This window comes from Ahaetulla prasina, chromosome 1 (genome assembly GCF_028640845.1).
Source record: "Ahaetulla prasina isolate Xishuangbanna chromosome 1, ASM2864084v1, whole genome shotgun sequence".
Lineage (NCBI taxonomy): Eukaryota > Metazoa > Chordata > Lepidosauria > Squamata > Colubridae > Ahaetulla > Ahaetulla prasina.
In genome coordinates, this window is record NC_080539.1 from 259,857,890 (window position 1) to 259,880,058 (window position 22,169).

The 22,169-nt window shown below is 36.5% G+C and overlaps 1 protein-coding gene across 1 annotated transcript in view; it reads right to left on the reverse strand.

Moving 5' to 3' along the window:
• Positions 1-22,169, reverse strand: part of LRP5 (LDL receptor related protein 5) — a 134,046-nt gene that overhangs the window by 18,561 nt on the left and 93,316 nt on the right. Inside the window, exons 8-16 of the mRNA XM_058156563.1 lie at positions 17,131-17,347; positions 14,587-14,876; positions 14,134-14,360; positions 13,033-13,217; positions 11,309-11,632; positions 8,961-9,163; positions 6,503-6,714; positions 5,479-5,669; positions 1,519-1,728 (exon numbers count right to left, since the gene is read on the reverse strand). Coding sequence (XP_058012546.1) covers positions 1,519-1,728; positions 5,479-5,669; positions 6,503-6,714; positions 8,961-9,163; positions 11,309-11,632; positions 13,033-13,217; positions 14,134-14,360; positions 14,587-14,876; positions 17,131-17,347 — 2,059 coding nt within the window. The remainder of the gene's footprint in view (positions 1-1,518; positions 1,729-5,478; positions 5,670-6,502; positions 6,715-8,960; positions 9,164-11,308; positions 11,633-13,032; positions 13,218-14,133; positions 14,361-14,586; positions 14,877-17,130; positions 17,348-22,169) is intronic.

The following is a 22,169-nucleotide window of genomic DNA, read 5'->3' on the forward strand; positions in this document are numbered from 1 at the left end:
TAATGTTACCTATCCTGAAAGAGAACAGTAAGTTGAGTATATATGTATATTTGGACTATGTAGTCCTGTTGCCATTGATATCTCTGACATTTTGACAGTAGAAACTTTTCAGGAAGCAACCAAGCTCCTAAGTCAATTTATTTCCTTCTTAAAAAGACGTTACTATAATAGAATATTCTGTTAGTTGTAGACAGGAGACCTGAGAGAATCTGTAGTAAACTATTGGATGCAATCACCCTGAAACTGGAGAGGAAAATAAAAAATTGGAATATTATATCACATGGTCCGGACCTGTCCCATTGTTGCCACTTTGGGGAGTGAAATCTACAGGATCATCAGTGCAATTTTAGTTCAATCACTGACAATTAAAGATGCATCTCTGCTATTTGGCTATATCTCAAGCAGCAAAATATGCAGACTTTTTGTAAACAGGGTACAACTGAAAGATGTATGCATTTATTTATTGGATTTATATGTTGGTGACTCATATAGCCTTATGGTAGCTTATAAAAATCTATTATAAAACAATGTCAAAGAAAATTTAAACACCATTTATAAAGCATTTAAAATGCTTTATGGCAGTGACTAATCTAAGTTTAGGAATTAGGGCGGATTCAGATGCAAGGATGAAAACTGCTGAGCAATTTGTTCAAATCCTTTGAGTTATTTCAATTATGAGATGTTTATAGACAAGCCTTTCTTCTGACTTGTTTCTTTTCTGTCTTTTTGATGAGGAAAGTCAATATAGTTTTGCTAATTTTGTGTTATATGTAACTTTTAAAAAATAGGTAAATAATTCTAACCCTAATAAACAAAAATAAGTAAATAGCAGTCAATGAGGAGGGAAAGTGGTGGTTGTATCTATTTTAAAGCTGGATCATACTTGAATACTCATTTCCTGTTATTCCTATTCCTCATTTCCAAAACCAAAATCAGTCTTGGAATTGCCATTCAGTTGATTCTAATTAAAAAGAAAAAAAGGGGAACGTTCTGGAATAAATATTCTGCTTTGTTCTTCAGCCATGAAATTCATACAAACTATTTTATTTTATATGCAGTGATCATTATCAAATCAAGAATGGTAAAACAAAGGAGTTGGGTTTACTAACATTTGACATATGAAACATATTTGTTTTTCCTATAGACATGGCTAATTCTTGATTTCTACTCACTTTTGAAAAACAGTGAATTGGAATGCCTCAGCCAGATGAAATATATTGTTAGATTCACAATGTGAATATGGGTTTGTTTTATTGCAAGGTACACGAAGTGAACAATGTGGTATAATGATAAGGACCTGGATTAAGCTTTTCAAAGTTCAAATTCCCACCTGATCCTAGATCTCAGAGTATTCAATGCCAAACTTTTTTAGAGTAGACTCAAATAAAAATTGTCCTTCAGAGTTTAAAATTCCTATTAGAACTGACTCATGAATCTGAACAGCAAGCTGAGAATAAAAAAGGGTAATGTAACAGGATATTGGAGAACATTAAGAATTTAATATTATAATAAACTTACAGAATTCCTCCATATCAATATCTTCAATGGCATGTATACCAGTTAGGTGAGCAATTCGACCTTGTATTCTGGTCCTCTTGTATCCATTGGTTTTCTCCACCCTTTCTATCATCTGCTGCTGCCGATCAATCCAGTAGAGATGATTTCCCAGAACAGTCAAACCCATTGGCTGGAGAATGTTGGAATCCTGTAATGTGACCCGGTTAGCCCCTGAAAGTATAACATAACTTTTGTCAATACAGACATTTTTTCTTTCTTTCTTTCTTTTTAAAAGGAAGGTTTTAAAAAAAGTAATAATGATTTTTGAAAATTACTACAGCTACTAGATGGTTGCTTGGCAAAAATTAATATCTTGATTTTTGTAAATGTTCTACACTCAACAGCCAAAGTGAATACCAAAACAGACAGCAACACCTCATTAAAGGACCAATGAGAAAATAAGTACAACCAGTTCCGTCTAATCCAGAAAGAGAAGAATATATTTAACTTATGTAGTTTCTTCTATAGAAGTAGTTTTCAGGTGAAATTATAATCAATGTCTCATAAGAGAAATATTTTATGAGCAAGTTCTCTTAATAATCACATTTCATGCAGCATTCAAAGTAGAAGTGAATAATAAAATTTAGAAAAATGACTACTGTATTCTAACATATATTATGCTAGAGAAAAGAATTACCGTAGTTCAATTCATTTAAAAGTGCACATGAAATAACATTCTTCCCATTTGTCAAGTGAAAGGCTAAAGAACTCAATTTTCAGTATTATATGCCTTATTTGGCTGGGTCCTCAGCTCATTTTGAACAAAAAAAGGTAATCATAGTCACTTCTTTGTTTCCTAATATATAAACTGCAATGATTTATTTTATTGAAAAGTTACAGAAGATCTTGCAAAACAAACAGAGCGTAAAGCCTAGTTTCAACATGCTGTTTCCCATGGACACCAACATCACATGTGGCTACTTTAACTCTACAGTTTTATACCAATAATTATACTTATGGCACTATATAAATCTATTTAAATCTAATATATAAAGTTTGATATGGTTTAGAGAGAAGCCTATTATGTGATTACATAGTTATAAGATGGTGTTAAAACAGAAAAAAATGGCTAAAACAGCCAAACGTGACATATAGAGAATTGCAACAATTCACACCAAGTTTCTAAATGACAAATTTTACATCTTCTCTATCCAACATAGAGTCATTATTACCAGGTATGGGGTGTGCTGACCACATTGTGGGTGGGTGTATTGACATTAGTGCCAAACCTACAGTTTCTTCGATAGCTGCCTCTGTCTAATCTTTTACCAATCACTAAGGAAAGGAAGGGTGGCAGAGAAAAGGGGCTGCCAACATATCATTACAAAGATTTTGTAAAGGAATAACAAGTAATGTTTGGTATCAAGTACTATTTGTCTCTTACGTTAAAAATCCTCACAGCCCATCCACTCCTGATAGAGTTTATATTGTGGTAGCTACAATTAATCTGACAGTTTTATCGGTCTGTTCAGGGAAAAGCTGAAAAGAGGCCTCCTCCATAATGGTTAGTTTTCCTTGGGGAGGCAGAGGAAGTTCACAACTAACTTAAGCGAAAACAATATCAATGTTGTGACTTCTTTTTCTTTATATCAGAAAAAAAAATGTTTGCATTTCATGACAGAAGATTGCTGCCATAAGGGCCATTCTTCAGCAAATGGGCATTTGTTCTCCAACCCCCTGGTTGCTGCTTCACATGATTTGAAGAAGTGATTAAATTTTCTAATCTGAGAAAGAGGGGAGGGGACTTTCAGAGCAAAGTCCCCTTATATGATACACTTCTTCATGTTCAATTACAGTAGAAGCAGTAGTGGGATTCAGCCGGTTTGCACCGGTTCACACAAACTGGTTGTTGAATTACCCACCCCCTGCTATGGAAATGGATCCTGGGCACTGCACTGCAATGGAGAAATGGGCAAACGGAGCAGCCGACATGAGAGAAGGAAAAGGCTGCTTTCCCTCTTTCTTTTCCCTGCTCCCCCTCCTTCCCTCGTGCCAGTCACTCCCCTGTCCATTTCTCCATCGCAGCGCAGCACCCAGGATTCACTTTGATAGTGGGGGGGGGGTGTAATAATTTGCTTGGCCAAACTAACCTCCCAGTCTCCCCTGCATTGGGCCCAGCTTTGATCGTGCAGCCAACTTAATTCCTTGCCCCTCTCACTTTTGCCTGCAGACTGACCAACAGCCCCTGCACGCAGCTCCATGGTGAGAGGGGGAATCCCTCCCTCCACTTCCCCCCAATTCTTCACCTTCCTGCGTGAGCTCTCAGAAGCATCAACTCAGTGGTGAAATCCAAATTTTTCTACTACAGGTTCTGTGGGTGTGGCTTGGTGGGCATGGCAGGGGAAGGATACTGCAAAATCTCCATCCCCACCCCACTCCAGGGGAAGGATGCAGCAAAATCCTGATTCCTCCCCACCCCACTCCTGGGGAAGGATATTGCAAAATCTCCATTCCCACCCCACTCTGGAGCCAGCCAGAGGTGGTATTTGCCGATTCGCTGAACTACTCAAAACTTCCACTACCGGTTCTCCAGAACCTCTCAAAACCTGCTGGATTTCACCCCTGCATCAACTCCTTGTCTCTATGGTACCCCCCCCACTCCTCATTCCTTGGAAAACTCATCTCTTAAAGGATTTGTGTCCAGAAGGCTGAAACAGCCACAAGACCAACATGCAAACAAGGACCCTCGGAAACAGTCTTTTGGCAAAGGGTGGAAATTTAACAACTGGTTCACCCAGGATCAGGTTGGCCATCACAGGAGGCTCATCCCCCATGTGCAGTGGAGCTGGAGGACAGGAATGGGCCACGCCTCTCACAATGGTCAATCTGACCCTGGGCGAATTGGTTGTTAAAATTATTTGAATACCACCACTGAGTAGAAGGTAAGTAAAGAAAGCAAAAGAGCCAGGGTGGGGCAGTGGCTAAGGTGGTAGAGTTCTATTCAACCACTACTTTCTCTGGGTGACTTTCAGCCAGAAACTCTTTCTCAATCTGCTTCAAATGGTAAATTAGCTGGGAGGTGGGGGGAATGAATGCTTTGTACAATACCCTGAATTCTTAAAGGGAAGATGGGATATAAATATTAACTACACCATTGACAGTTATTGAAAATGCACAAGAATTTTAATGTTAATTAATGAACAAACAAACAGTAGCACTCTGAAGAGTCATAATATGTGATGCATATTGCCTACTTAATAATGCTAAAATTCTCTTTTATCCTAGTTATCTTTCTTCTTTTCATTTTACCAAAAGGGCCTTGTTAGGGGTTTGATTTTGTTGTCTTCTTATCCTTGCTTTTTTCTGTTTTTAACATATGATTTTAACAGAATTATTAAAATCTATATTGACATAAAAATACAAATTTGTTTCTAGTAAACTATACTCCAAATTTTTATTATAGATTCATATTCCTGGCTTCTAAAGTCCTTCTATTAATGTATAATATTGTGCCCTATTAATGTATAATATTGTGTGTGTGTGTGTGTGTTTATTTAATTTATAGACTGGTTGGCTCCACCAGGACTCCAGGTAATATATTTCAAAAGCAAGTGTCCAAAAAAGTAATACAATAATTTCTGTTGTTGGACTTCTGGAATCAGAGCAGATTATAATTATCACTATCTAAAACATTCATATTCTGTAATGATATTTGAAGCAAAAAGTTAAAAATGTAATGAACTAATTATAACCAAGGAGAAGAGTAAAAGCTGGAAAGTTACAAAGAAAATAAGACAGGAGAATAAATATAGCCCCAGAAACCCTACTTTGGAGAAAAATCCATTCAGCATTCAGTTACAGAATTATCTGAGAATACTAAACTGGTTACTAGCTTGCGCATTTCACCAAAAGGTTCAATGGTTTGAATGGGTAACAAGGGACACTCAGGACATTTTATGCAAAAAAGAGAGCACCACACACCTGATAAGTCACAACTTTCAATCCGTTTGAGATCAGCATCCACCCAAAAGAGCTTCCCAAGCTTATTGTCAATCACTAGTGCAACAGGTCGAAGAAGACCAGTGGTGAAGAGCACTTCTCGTTCTGTTCCATCCAAGGCTGCACGCTCAATCTTTGGGGCTCGCTCTTGCATATTAGTGAAATACATGTATCTGACAACATATAAGAACAACTGAATTCTTAATATCTGGGAGACAAACATCATGTATAATTATATTCTCTGCCATTTTCTGAAGTTATTTTCTGAGATTGAACTTTTTTTCTCAGCTTCTAGGGCAGATTAACTACGATCGTGTTTTGTACTGAAGGGAGATTCTAATAAATTTTATGGAATCTTTCTTGCTTATAAATAAATTTATAGCTAGAAAAGGGATATCTGAAATATAACGTCCACTCACTCCCAAGCCAAACTCCCCCGATGGACATGGTACAGTTGATTAAATAAAGCCAAAAGGATTGGGACTAAAAGCCTGCAGTCATGACATCTCATCCTTCCCCTTCCCATCATAGTCCCAATAACAACTGCTCTGGAGGCTTAGGACTATCCTCTGAGGCAGATGTGTGGGGAGAGATGAAATTGATGTCCTCATTTATCTCTTACTTATTTAGTTTTATGATTTCTCTAGGAACTCAAGATTATAAAAATCCTTTCTGTGGATGGATAAGTTATCAAAAAAAATTTCCTATTATTCATTCAAAAGTTTCAACAATAAAAATAATTGCATTATTTTCAGAGACAAGAGCTTAATTAATCCCAGAGAATTGTTAGGTAGCTTTTGGTTTATTAAGTTAAAGGAGGTTAGAACAGCCTTGGTGGCCTAGCAGTAAGAAACTGTCAGGCAGCCCTATGAAATTGGCATAAAGTATCCCAAGATAACAAGCAAAATAAATGTCTATATCCTATCAAGTAGCATGGGCAACCTCCATGGAACACTTTTCAACTTTCAATGCAATATAACTTCTTAGAACTTTAGAGTATTCTCACCCTCGTTCTGCATTTACGACTATGGCCCTGGGCTTGTCATGATCTCCCCGTAAGACAACTCCAATCTGCTCCCCATTAAGTTTGTGGACATTGATTGTATTTGTAGCTTCACAGGTCCAGTACAAAGTATGGCTGAAAATATCAATGCTCAGGTCATGTGGCTGCTTTTCTGGATTTTGGCTTTGGTTGCGAATATTCATGACTGTGAAAGGCTACAAGGAAAAGAAAAACAAGAACAAATAGGTAAGATTATTTGATGTCACAGTATACAGAAAATTTGTTTAAAACCAAATAATAATTAGAGTTGTTAGAAAGAAAGAAAAATCTAATAAAGTGATTTTATGCAATTCCATAAATCCCACCAAACTCAATTACTTTTAACCCTAAGTAAATGGTTACTGAATTGCAACTTCAGTTGACCAATTCAGTAAAGACAATAATTCACAAATACGTAGACAAAAAATCATAGCTTGTTCTTTCTTTGCTCAGTATTTTACCAGACTTTGAGATGATCTATTCTTTCTGAGCAACAAATTCTCTACTTTCTAAAATGGTTCTATCAGTAGCTGTTTTTATTTGCATATGTATTAAAAAATCCCTGCCTATTGAGGGAATGAAACAATCAAATTGTTAAAAGTAAGAACTGAAACATTTAAGACAACAACTAATACATTCACAATTTGCTTTTAAAATTATCTACTTTTAACTTTAAAACTACTAAATACATTCAAAATACCTGCCAGTTCTTTTCTATGACCTCTTTTAAACCACTTTAAAAAGTAGTTTTAAAGTGGTTTAACAACTTTTAAAATGGTTTAAAAGAGGTGATAGAAAAGAACTGACAGCTATTTTGAATGTGTATTTGAATGTAAAATTAAAAATGACATCACAAGACTGATGTGGAAAATATGTAACACAAATATGTTTACATATAAAACCAGCTGATATCTTAATAATTAATAATAATGAAAAGGGACATACAGATAACAAATCAGAAGAGTGATTTGGATAACTGTCTTATCTTGGATTTACCAAAAAAATTAAACTTATTAAAGAGATTTCTGAGGACAAAGGAGAAATAAAAAATACTTTGGAACACTATTTAAAAAGATTAAAGCCAAGATTCTTAAAAGCAAAGGAAAGGAATATAAAGTTGGCTTATTTGATCAATGTTACAATATATGTGTTGTTGTTCCGATAAGTTGCTAAAATTGTTTGTACTTGTCTTTATGAAGGGGAAAGTAATTCCTCTACATATATCTTTTCTTTTTTTACCATGTTTTTTCTCTTTTTTCCCCATTTTTTCTGGTACCTTTTTCTTTTTATGTTTTTCTTAGGTTGTATTAATTTTTTATCTTTGTATCTGTAAATTTTAATAAAAATTGTTGTAAAAAATGGTGCTTGGGTCAGAGAAATCCCAGGGCTGTAAAGACAGCAATAGCAAGCTATTGATGTATTACTGTAAAGAGAGCTAGAAGTTCATGCAGGGCCCAAGAGGCAAGCTTACTTTTTCTACATGATTTCAGGAAAAAAACAACAACTAAGAAATATTTGATTATGAATATTAATATTCAAAACCACTAATTAACAGAGGCTGAATATGAAGTACCCCAATCATCAATATCACTGCAAATCTGGATACTAAAAATGTCACGCAAGAAGGAATTCTTCAAAGTGAAACTCTTTTGCTTCTACGGAACAACAGACTGCATTGTATCAAGTAGTCACCAATGTAATTTGCACCTAAGAAGAGCCCTAATGGAAAACAATTCGGCAATTAACGCCTAGCAAATATTCTTCAAAGAGCAGGCCTGACACTAGACAGCCCCGCCTTGGTACAAACAAGATTTCATTATCTGGTAGAAAATATTACAGCAAAATTTATTAAATTAGCCCAAATGGTCCTTTCCTACACACACACACACTCTCATACACACACACACACACACACACACTTCTCATTTTTACAGAACACAAACTAGTGAAAATACATTCTTGGATGTATGAGAAAGAAAACTCACATTGAACATTCAAGTATTTTCCATGGAAAAAGAACTTTACTGCAGCTTGCCAAGAAAGAAATAATAAAGGGGCTCCATCAGCAACAGCCAAAATATGACAGTATAAATAGAAGGTGCTTTGATTGAAGAGGCCCTTTTTTCTCCCTTTCTATTTCTTCAGAATTAGCAGCCTTCTATCACAAGAAAACTTTTAGGCTAGGAGAGGAAAAACATTTAAGTGTTTACTTCTCACCCCCTAAGATAGCAAGGTGGGTTGTTGTTGTTTTTTTCTTTTCATTTTTTGGCTTCCTTCCAGTTTAAATCCTGTAAAGGAGGTCTTGTTTTGGAAGGACACTGCAGGACCAGGTTGCAGAAACCATCCATACAGCATATGGCTATCAGTATGCTACATGTGTATGCTATCAGTTTAGGCACATTTACAAGATAAAAATACTTGCCTGACTGCCGTCATCTTTTGCCCTTTTAATAATGTTTTGGCGTCCATCTACCCAGTAGATAAATGCATCATGTGGATCATAATCAATGGCTTTAACATTTCTTAGGCCATGGATGGGAAGAATGATGTCTGGACTCTGCTGATCATCTGGTATCATCCGACTTATTGCAGACCTCTGACTGAATAGTAAGAAGCTACTGGGTGCTAAAGGTAGAGAAAAAGTGAACACAATCCAAATAACAATATTGGTAAAATTATTTTGGAAAGTAAATTACACATTTGCAAAAATATCAAAGTATAATCCTTCTATGTCCATATTTTTGCTATTACTATTATTGGTCACAGAATGACATGATTTCAATCCCATCTTCAAAGAAAACACCAGAATGATTTGCCAAAAAAGTCTGATATATTTCACATTACCAGACTTGGGATAAAATGACATCTATGATCTTCAGTCCAATCCAGGAAGGAATCCAGGGAAGCCTAACTCATGCAAGATTAATTAAGAAGACTGGTTTGCCTCACTTTCCCAGGGATCCTCTTTTAGAGGATCATGCAATGCCAGATCCAGTTTTTTTTTTAAAAGGCCCTCTTGGGTAGGATGCCTTCTACATCTGCCAGTCTCAACTTCTACCAATCTCATTTGTTGAATCTGAATCATTAAATAGATTTAAATCATTAAATCTAGAACTAAGAAGAAACTTCCTAACAGTGAGAACAATTTGTCAGTAGAATGTTTTGCCTCCAGAAATGGTGGATCCTCCATCATTGGAGGTTTTCAAGAAGAAATTGGATAACCATCACTCTAGAATAATATACAGTCTCCTGCTCACGCAGGGGATTGGACTAGAAGACCTCCAAGGTCCCTTCCAACTTTGTTATTCTATGTCCTATGTTCTTCATTGCTGATGGCCTATGCATGTGGGTGAATCCAGCTGTTGCCAAATTATAAGAGAGGCTCCCATCTCGCTCAATGCTTACTTGCATAGAAGGGACAGATGCATAAAGAATGACAGCAAGAAGCGGCAGTCAACCCAAGGAGGGCCAGCACTGAGTTCTGTTAAAACAAAGGACTCAGCAAATGTCAACTTGCCATTCAAGCCAACTGTATAGGAAGTAAATGCTGCTGACATTTTCTGCAAAATGTTGGGTTTATTTTCAGTGTTGAATAATAACATTAAGTAGCATTCCTCTTACTGACAAGCACTACCCCAAACAAAATTAAATCCTACCATTATTACTTGCATCAACTACACCTTTAAAATCATTTCATTGTTTCAATTAGATCCTTTAAAAATGAATTTAGAACTCCTTTCATTTAATGTGTTTAACCAAACTTTCCCTTTCCCTCCTCCCCAAAGCAAAGCTGGTGTTACTTTAAATCACAAAGGCAGGTTTTTGGAAAACTCTGAAATGGACAACTGTTGGCAATCACACTTTATGTTTATTTTCCAATACTGTTTTGAATCCAGAATTGTGCTGAGTTTTATCCAGTTGCTTTAATGATAGGGTTTATTGTTAATTTCATTTTTTGTGTTGTTTTTTAACCGATATCTGAATTTCTCTTCTGGTTGGAAAACAAGATGATTTTTGTATAAATGAAAATTAAGGCATTTATCGGGAGAGATGCAGACATCTATACCTACAGCCATAAGTATCTAGTGTGCTAGGAGGACATGTGGATTTAGTAAAAAATTATTCAACTTCCATTTTTTAACACTACTCATTTTTACTCCTTTTCATTGCCACCCACTTGGCTCAACCCTGGACTGAGCAACATGACAAAATTGCTAGAAGCTGCTGCAGTGCCAGGAGAAAAGAATTAGCCCTTTCTTTTCATCTGGAGGGTTGCAGGATGAAAAAACCCACTCAACCAGGTTTCAGGTATCAGAAACAAATGGGCTGGCAAGATGCCCTGGAACAGAAGCTATGCGGTTCCTTTATGAAACCTCTCCTCTTTTAAGTTCTGTTGCAGAATCCTTGACATTCCTCCCATTCTACCCTGGGCTTACTGGAACCAGAACTCTATTTTGATGGAGGAAGGCCTGGAACTAACAGAAGAAGAGCGAGTGCACACTCCCAAGAACACTATGTTCTTTAGCTGCTACTCAGCTTCTGGCAGGAATAATTGTGAATCACTCCTACGGTCCCTTCCAGATGTCCATCCTTCCTACGCAGATAGGCTACAGATGCAAAAATGTTGTCTTCCTGGAAGAGTTGGACGATAACTTTCAGGATCTCAACCAGCACATCTATGATAGAGTTGTAATCCAACCTATTTAGAGAATACCAAGTTGGGATTGGTAGACAACTGAAAATATTTAGAGAGCTGCAAAAAATACATACAACTGCAGTTCCGGGTCTTGGGATCCAAGGTGTAGTGCGATGCACAGCCACATCTATAGCCATTGGGTATGGCCAGGCACAACTGCCCGCAGTGCCCATTATTTTGTGCACACTCGTTGAAACCATCCTGTCGTGATGAATGGAAAACTAATATATCCATCACAAAGTCCAGACGATTCTGAATAATTGTTCGATTCCTCCCATTTGTTTTGTCAGCTCTTTCTATACTGTGGAGGTTCCAATCTGTCCAGTAGATGAAGTCACTGTACTGAGTTAGCCCAAAGGGATGAGGTAGATCATCTGCTATTATTTCCCTCTCTTGCCCTGGAAGAAACAACCCATAAAAACAATTATAATATAGTTCAAAATGTAATATATATGGCAACTAAGAAACAAAGCTATCATTAATGAAGGATTAATTCTGTAAAGAACCAGAAACAAAACGATACAGTCTGGTAAGTATCTTTATTTCACCTAAAGAAAGTCCTATCATAGGAGCAAACTCTCAGTTAAGTACTAACTATTTTCTGCTGCAAAGCTTTATCAAGGAAAATATATGCTGGTACATTAAAGATTTTTTAAAAATAGAGCTGTGCACTGCTTCAGATTTGATTCTAATCAGTGCTTTGGGGCATGCAATTCCTTAAACCAAGTGTGTATTTTCCCATGCCTGCATAGCAAATTTCCAAACAGATGATTAGCATGATATGTGTGATGGCTGCCACCATTGTCACCAATGTTTGAACTAAATCGTATCTACACTTTTAAAAAACATGATCTGTTGGTGAAAGGCTTTCTCATGATACTTTTTAGGGGGGGAAAAGGAATGATAGACTAGCTTATGAGATATAACTACAGTCAGGATATATCTATTCCCTGCTGACTGTAAGAACACAATATCTAAAACAATAATGTGATAGGTATGTACATGTTACATATACATGCACATGCACATTAGGCCTGTGCAGAAATATAAATTTGAAGGACAAAAGATGGGCATACACTGGGCACTTTTTAGGAGCGCCTTCCACTAAGCAATTCATTTCCCAGTATCTCGTGTCAGCTGCAGAAAAGCAACAGCACAAACCTAAGAAAAGATACAACTGTTTTAAGATGCTCCTTAGCATCATAAAGATGCTACATTTGTACCCACGTGTGAACCAACTAATATATCTGTACATGTTTGTTTGTTTTGGTATTTATTAATTATAGCCCCTTTCTCCCGCCCTACACAATTTGGTAATTATAGGGGGATTCAGGGTATTACTTCATACTGGAAGAGACCTCAGGTGGCTTAGCAATGCAATACAATCAGTCTTCTGAAGCAAGAGATGGGAAACATTCCAGAGAGATGTTTTTGTCCATTTTATTGTTCACATCCATAATTTGGACACCAGGACTCCAAAACTTTCCAACTACTTTTGGTAATACACTCTGGTTTGTTGTTGCTTCTATTTAATTACTCTTCCAAAGTTTTGGAACAAATTACAAGGAATAAGAAATCCTATTCAGAACTTGACGTAAAACCATGTTTTGGAGGCTACTTAAATGAAAAGGCTGCTATACTGTGCTCCCATGTGATCAGTTGATCTGTTTAAGTTCCTTTGTCTTAAAGATAAAAAATAAATAAATTCAGGATCTCTCTTCAGCATGACATACCACCCATAGCTTTCTTTACTTATTTGTATATCACATCTACTATATTTTAGATTTTGGCAAATTACCTAGCATATTGGATGACTCAATCATGCTTGTGTCCAGATCAGTCCAATAAAGTCTTTGATCCTTGTAATCAATGGTAAGATCATTGGCACGTCCCACCTTATCCACCAGCATGATGCTATTTGTTCCATCCATGTATGCTCGAACAATTTTGGGTTTTCCTCCCCACTCTGTCCAGTACATATACCTGTAATGAAACAAAAATTGGAATGATTCAATATTTAATTTTCAGCAGAACCAATTGCTTGGCTTGCAGGTCGCCTTATGAGTTCTCAGAAATGAAAAAAAATCTACTGTGTTTCAAAACAATTTATTTTGGATGTTTGCACTTTATTTGGGGGAGGCATGGGTCTCCCAGGGACCATGGATACATTCTGAGTGGTATGAGTCTTGGATATTTTGGGGATAGTCACCCATCTGGATACCAGGATTTTTAAGGTGATAACACTGTGTCTCAAAGATAAGGTTTCTTGTATCCACTGCAACACTTAAAATAATCCAAAGCTCAAAGCTGCAAAAAGGGCCAAATATAAAAACTGGTTTTTTGGAATACATGCATAGTGCAGAGTGCATTTGCCCACCCCTACTCTAGAACAAGAGAGACAGAGGCATGATCCCCCACCCCATTGGCTATATAACTCACAATGTCCATTAAGGACAGTTCTGCCACAGGAGCTGTTATTTGTCCTTTGCTCTACTGCTGGTTCTCATTTACTATCTCATTTAGTGTAAAGAGACAGTGTAAAGAAAACAGCTTTGTAAACCAATCCTTGAATTTACAACCGTGGGTGTCTTGGCTGGAAGAAAATCAAATTAAAATGTTTGCCCTGCTTAATACACATACCACAGTGATAAGAGAAATCTTCCCTTCTGCACCAAAATTGGGCACAAAGTTCAAAGTCAGGCACAAGGAGGAACCCCAGCCCCTTATCCCACTGCAGTAGAAATGGAAATCAGAGCAGGACAGAAAAGTTGTAATTCTATAAACTTTGAGACTGGAGCCTTCCTCCATCAAAATTGCATATTTTGGGGGACACATTTGCAATTAAACTAGTAAGCAATAATAAACAATGAGTTTGGGTTTGAGGGTTTTTTTTCCTTACCCCTTTGATGGATCAAGAGCCAACGACCTTGGATTGTCCAAATCTTTCCACACCAGAACTTGCCGGAATAGCCCATCCAGCCGGGCCACTTCGATCCTATTGGTTCCAGTATCTGCCCAATAGAGATTCTTTCCCATCCAATCTACAGCCATTCCTTCAGGGTAATCTAACCCAAACTCAATCACATGTTCGAGTCCACTTCCATTCATAAAGGCTCGGCTTATTGTCTGCAAAACCATTTTAAAAAATGAGGGGAATTTCAGAATACAAAAGAATTTAAGCAATTAATGGCTCAGTGTAAAGTATTATGCAAGACAGGGCTCCCTCAAGGATTTGTTTTATTTTGTAAGATTTAAACGACAAAATATTTAGAACCAAAATGTTGTTCTGGAAGGAGTCCATTAGAACAGCTGGTTAACAAAGCAAATGTTTCAGTTAAAATACCATGAATACCTTTAAGCTAATATCTGTCCAGTAGATTCTGTTGTCAGATACATCAAAATCTAGAGCAGAAGCTTCTTTCACACCCGTAAGAGGAATGGCAACATCATTGTTGCTGGCTCCAAGAGAAATCCTATGAACAGCTGCCCTGCTGGTGAAGACAAGGAAAGCTTCTGGGATGATGCAGGTCCTCATATCACTAAGTAACTCCAGTCCAATTGGACAGGCACATCTGCACTCCTGGGGTGTGAAGAAGCACAGGTGGCTGCAGTCGCCATTATTCTCAGCACACGGATTTGTCCCTAAAAAGAAAAACAGTTCTCTGAAGGTAAAGAAAATCTCGGCTAGGACAGGCTTTAGGTCTTAAAGCACAGGCCCTTCTATGTTCAAAACAGCTCAAGATAAACTCTGCCCCATGTCTTCTAGAATTATCTAATTGAAGGAAACTGGGTTAAAAGCTTTCCTTCATTTATTATTTATCTCAATCTTAAACAAGATTTGAAAGTCCTGGGCTGAAAATTCACTTTAATGAAATTAAGTTCAGCACATATCCCTTATAATATCAATGCATTGCAGTCTCAGTCCCTTATCTCCAATATTGACATTAATTTATCTTACAGTTTGCTGAATTAATATGCATTTTTCAATATAGAAAAATATGCCCATAACTGTCAATTAAGAGTCAACACAATCTCCAAAGCCAACCAACAGCACCAAGAAGCAGTGGGGATATTCTATATATCACATGCAACCAATTTCAATTTTCTATTAGACAGTAAGTATATTTCTGTTTCTAGTTGGACCTATTCATTGGAGTCTTCCTAGATGATGTCCCATAACTTTCCCAACATACTTTTTGCATCAAAAGTATAATTAATAATTATTGGCCCACTTTGTGAACATGATAATTCGAAATGCAACAAAGATAGCAAACCAATTTCTGAAATTAAATCTATAGAGATTTCCAATAGGCAGCAAACATGACTCAGTAAGATATGACAAGCAGTTGTAATAACAATACAGCATTTGGATGATGATCAGATGAAAGCTGCATGAGTAACTCTCTACACATATTTTGGAGTGTGAAAATGTGTGAAACTCAACAAGATTTCATGGGATTGAGTGAAAATGTATCTTTATAATAAGAGCTAATAATTTGGCATTATGATAATGGCTGTAATTGTTGCAGTTTCAAAGAAAAGGTTATTGAAAAGAATCACAAAATTTAAATTAAACACAATTGATTTTTATGGCAAAGTTCAATTTAACATTAATGAAAGAGTAAAACATTCCTTCTTTTCACAATAAACTTTTGGAATATTATAAATTTCTTTGTGCACTTGGGTGTTAAAACCTGTGAAGACCTCTAAGTGTTCTCCATGTACAAGTAATAAATTCCCAACCTTTGCACTATTTTGACTTGTAGTTTATATCACAAACTTCAGCTCATCCCAGATGCTTGTTGTCTGGGAATAGCAGCCAATAAACATTTCTAGAAAATGTTCCCTGTGTCAGTGAACATTGCTATGAGGAAATGTTAAAAAGATGAGTGAATCTTAGAGAACACAGTGAGATGAATTAAGGGATAGAAATATATCTAAAGCCCCAATTAGGGAAACGTAATGGATGCACATATACATAAATCAGGAGCCAAGCTTTCATGTTTATATATTTTCTCTCTCTGTCACACACACACACAGAGTGTGTGTAAATACGTGCATAAAAGATACAGTTATTTTCAGTATGATCCTTCTATCTGCAGACATGAGGAATATTAATGGTTACTCTCTTTATATACTCCATACTTAAATTAAAAGCTTCTCTGGACATAAGCATAGGTCAAAATAGCATAATGGAATTGGTAGCTAATAATGTGTGCCTTTTATAACAGAAGGTATTGCGTAGAGGATATTTTGTAGCCCAACTGATGCATCCCTATAATCATACTTATTTCTCATTTGTAAGAATACATGATAAATTATTCATGTTTACCTCATAAAATGACCTAGGTAGCATGAAAAAGAAACAAAATAGAAATACATCAGCACTATTCAAAGACCTTAACAAACCAGCTGGCTGTATTCCCATTACAGCATTTCTCCAACCATTTTGGAGTTCCCCAGTCCCTTAGAAAATGGATACACTGCAAAGATGAAAGAGGATCATTCCAATAATTGAGCCCCTTCAACACAATATCCAAATCTCACACACAAGGCCTTTGGTTATGCCTTTCCCCCCATCACTGTCATGAAATACTTGTCAGTTGAAATAACATGCAGGTGCAACCCAGGTCCAACCGGAGAACATAGCTTACTGAAGAGGAGACCGGCCACTCTCCTTCTCACCAACCAACGGGTTCAAAGTTATTTCACCATATAAGAAAGAGATCACTTAGAACAACTGGCATGCAAGTTCTATCAGAGAGTGAATCTGCAAGAAAGATCCCAGTTTTTATAGTTAATCTAAACACTGGTTACACTTCCAATTAAGCAACTCTTCACTGAAAACATGAGCAGTGGAACACGGCCCAAACCATTGGGCAATGCCCTCACTTACCCTCTGCTCTGGTGACACTTGTTGCTTTAAGACCCATCAAGTCCGGCAACTGATCGATGATAATGTCCCGACTTGCCCCCTTCTTATGAACCCTTTCAATACTTCGCCTCTGCCAATCTGTCCAGTAGATATATTCACCAAGTAAAGTAAATCCAAATATATGAGGAAGTTTATCTTCTATGAGTGTTTTTCTCATGGTTCCATCAAGGCTTATTACCTGTAAAATATAAATATATGTATATATAGTTCAGCTATAGTAAACAAGCAAAAAAAGTAAAATTCTATATGAAAAATTTGTCTTCTTGGAAGTGATTAAGAGATTAATCTAATTCATCATTTAAGTTAGATATCTAGTTCAGTGATAAATTATGAGTGCCATTTTGTTTTTTTGTATGAAGTTCATGGTTAATAGGAAAATCAGACTCAGCAATAGATATCCCTGCAAAACTGCTTCTTTTTAACATATGCTCAATCCTGCAATCTGTTTCAACCACAGGAACCAAACTCCTAATTTATTGAAACAAAATTATTTATAGTTTTCCTTAATTCTAATAGCCAGTTATTATTATTATTAACCACACGGGAATGAGAAACTTGTAAATCATCCATAAACTTAGGCAATTATTGTAAATTGTAATAAAACCCTAGCCAATTTTAATTCTCAACTATTGATCTTGAAGTGCAGAAGGCTGTAGGTAGGACTTAGCCAAATTTCACTGATCCTGAAAATCATAAGCATGGGTCCTACCCAGAAGATCATCAGGGATTATTAGCGCTTTAGACTAGATTAATTAAAAAAAAAAGATAATCCTGAAAAATGGTCTTGGCAAAAACTTGCACTACAAATAAAAATACATGGATATAGTCCAACTATATTTGGTGAAAACTTGATTTTATTTAATCATATTAAAATAGAAATAATTCAATTTCTATTATTCCTCCCATCTACAATAATATTATCAAATCTTTGCAGCTATTAGATCTGTTCTTAACACTGTGCAACCTCTCCCTTAAGAGCTGAATATTTGAAATTGAGCGAACATTTAAATCTACTCTTCAGAAATAACCCAAATTAACCCTATATTGTTGATACATATCACTCATGCTATTCTCATTTGAGGTAAGCAAAATACAGAAATGAAGTAAGAAATAGTTAGCTAAGGAATTCAAAACATAATTTTAAGAAAGGGGAATATAGCTAAATCTATGTTGATGAATATTCTTGGACATCCAGGTAAAGTTGTCTGAAGGTTGAGTCTTGGTTAGTCAATAAGTCCAGTTGCCATGATTCAACCTTCAGACAACTTTACCTGGATGGCTGGAATTTTCATCGATATATTGCAAAGCACTTTGGGGAGGAAACTCCTGAGGTTGGTGCAGGAGGAGTTGGTACAGTCCAACCATACACTTTCTAACTAACTTGCTGTGACTGAAGCTGCTTAGATGAACAGTGGAATGTCTCAAACTAACAGGAAAAAAAATCCAGTTGTCAGGACTCTCAACCTTCAGATATCTAGTTTATATTCATTATCCTTTCAGTTATTGCGAACCATCCTTGCTTCCACAATATCTGTATGTTGTCTCTGCTTCTGAGGATCTCATTAACTCCACCCAATCACCTCTGTTTTGGTGGTCCCAATCATTTTCTTGTGACAAGGAAATCTATAGAAATCTATAGAACATTGATATAGCTCCATAAATTATTATATCTCCTAAGTATTCAAGTGAAATCTAGCCCTATAAGTCAGAGGTGGAATGGTGTCATGAATTAGTATATATTATTAATTCATTTTGAATGCACACAAACTTGTATATTTAGATATATACACACAGTTCAACTACCTTCTTTTGACAATGTTGTGGTCCTACTGTAAGGAAACTAAACTATATTTGAGTATTCATTTGAAATTCACACACAAAATTCATCCTCTGCTCTTTTACCAAAACTATTTTCAGAATTGGAGGGGGGAGAGAAATTAACTAGTATTTCCCCAACACACACACACACACACACACACACACACACACACACACCAGTTGTGGCGGCAACTGAACCACAACAGATTTATAAAACAAGAAACTTCAATCTCTGCTTCTTTGTAATTATGTTAATAAACCACAAACCTAACCAAAACAAATATCTACTACGTACATTTCCTTTTCAATGGGGTTGAAGAAAAATCTTAACAGAAGCTTTTCTAAAATTTTGACAAGTGAGACTTGGTCTGGTGCAATTTAAAAACATAGTCTGAAATTAAGCTACAATTATTTTAGCACTAGCTTCTCAGATATTCCAAATAGATTTCAACCCTGGGGACTTCTCCAAATCAAGCTCTAATTCGTTATGAAAGTTTTCCTTCTGTCAAAGTATGTTAATATCTACTGCATGTGCACTAATGCATGGCTTGGCTTTTTTCCACATCATCCAAGGGTCAGGTTTATAAGCATGAAGCAGCCTTAAGGCTGCCAGGCAGCAGTAGGGTAGAAAACTGTCTTGTTAAAGATGTTACAATCCCTGACAAATCATAGATCAAGGCAAGTTTTCCTTTATCAAAAGGCTTGATAACTTTCCCAAGAAACTAAAATGTGAAGAACTGGTCAATATTATGCAACTCTTTGAAAAGTGGGGTACAGGCAGTCATTGAATTACGATCACAATTGAGCCCAAAATTTCCTTTGCTAAGCAAGACAGTTGTTAAGTTAGTTTTGCCCCATTTTATTCCCTTTCTTGCCACAGTTGCTAAGTGCAATTGTTAAATTAATAACAGAGTTAAGTGAATTTTGCTTGTCAGAAGGTTGCAAAAGGTAATCATATGACCCCAGCACACTGCAATCATCATAAATACATGCCAAGTTTCCGATTTTTGATCACGTGACCATGGGAATGTTGTGATGGTCATAAAAAAAGTTGTAAGTTAATTATTTTCAGTGCTGTTGTAACTTCAAATGGTCACTAAATGAATGGCTTTAAGTCAAGGACTAGGTGTGTGTGTAATGCGGCTTATGGATCCTGTTCAGAGTTGACTAATGCTGACGAGGAAGATCAAAAGCTGGCACCTCTTCTGAATGACCTCATATGAAGAACATTTTTGAGACAATCATTTAACTTTTATCTACAGCATGTTTAAAGACTTACATCCTATGTTAATGAACTCCAAAATATTAGGCAAAGTGTCCCCTCTCATCTGAAGTGGGTTTTCACTGGCCCGAGTAAAAAGAACTTGTATATGCTCATTTGTAAAGCCATTTTTCCAAAGGGAAAAAAGCTGCAGACTTATTAGATCATCTATATTTATCAGTGTTCAAACTGATCACAGTAACAGTACAAAACATCATCAAGTCATTGGGGGGGGGGGGGGGGGCGTTACAACGGTGAAATCTAGCAGGTTCTGACAGGTTCTGGAGAACCGGTAGCAGACCAATTTTGAGCAGTTTGGAGAACCGGCAAATAACACCACTGGCTGGCCCTAGAGTGGGGTGGGAATGGAGATTTTGCAATATCTTTCCACTGCCACGCCCACCAAGCCACGCCCACAGAACCGGTAGTAAAAAAAAATTGGTTTCATCACTGGGGGGTTGTTTATTGTTTTGCAATACAACATTATGGTACTTGCTTAATTTTTGATAATTCTGTTAGGAAGAAAACATCACAATCCCTCTTCCCTTCAAAAGGAAAACTGGGCATACTCAAATTATTTCAAGCTCAATAAATTTTGAGGTAGAAATACTAGGACAAAACTCTATAGTGCTTCAAAAATATTCTGAAGAATGCATTAGCCATAAAAAAAAAGCTTCTTCTACCAGTAGGTAGAAATCACTGAAAGGAAGTAAGGATAGCAGCGAAGGAAAATCACCTAAGCATAAACAGTTTTAGAAGTAAGTAAGAAAAAAAAACCCCTCTGGTTTGCCCAGGTCTACATTTCATTTTACATCTTTAAATACTTAGCATAGAATTAATGAGTTTATAATACAAACTTTTTCTTATTTGCTATGTGTGTCTAAGTGTGTTGTAGTTTGTTTTTCAGATGTTGCTAAATTAAAAAAGTGCATTTAAAATCCTTAATCTTTAATACTTGTAATAAAATCCCATTACAAATTGCTATGCTACTGGTTTTTTTGTTGCAAAATACAAAAACTATCTTGCTTTCTTTGACCTCCGCAAAGAGAGATTTAATCTTTTCTGTTCATGGAGTGAGTTTAAAATACATTCAATGCTATTGCAACTTTGGGCATAAACTTTCTGGTTACTTTTGCAGGAAGAAGTTCCAAAAGGATGTTTAACTATTGCTTCCATTTTTTCCTGCTGGACTTTTAAAAAAAAATTTACTGGGGGGGGGGGGGGAGAGAGAAATTTGATATGGACCTCAACAACTTTTGTGATCCTAGGATGAAAAACAATAGAGCAAAATACTCATTTAACGTTTTCACTGCATTCTATGGGCTTGTCCCATGCAAATATAGGACAGTGGAGAAATGTTTTGTTCCATACAACACCTAGAAAATTGTACCAGAATGTTCTGAACATCTCAGTTTTATTAAGATTGCATTTTCCTCTTTTGTGTACATCCCATAAAGGAAATACCATATTAAGAACAATGATTCATACATGCTAAAATAAAACAATTGGCTAGACTGGTTGTTCTTCCACTCCTGATAATTCGGAAAAGCTGTTATCTAAATCTTACCAGCATAATATGTTTTTTTTTTAAATCAGAAGAAGTTGATGGATAAAACAAGAATATATATGGCAGGAGTAAGAGGGGTGGAGAGATAATGAGAGACAAAGAAACTAATTTAACAAGCTGTTTTATTTCACTGGGTTTTCTGTCCTTTTATGAAGTCCAATATGATAGAATCAGAGGTGGGTTTCAGCAGGTTCTGACCAGTTCTGGAGAACCAGTAGCGGAAATTTTGAGAACCGGTAGTAAAAATTCTGACTGGCCCCGCCCCCATCTATTCTCTGCCTCCCAAGTCTCAGCTGATTGGGAGGAAATGGGGATTTTGTAGTATCCTTTTCTTGCCATGCCCACCAAGCCATG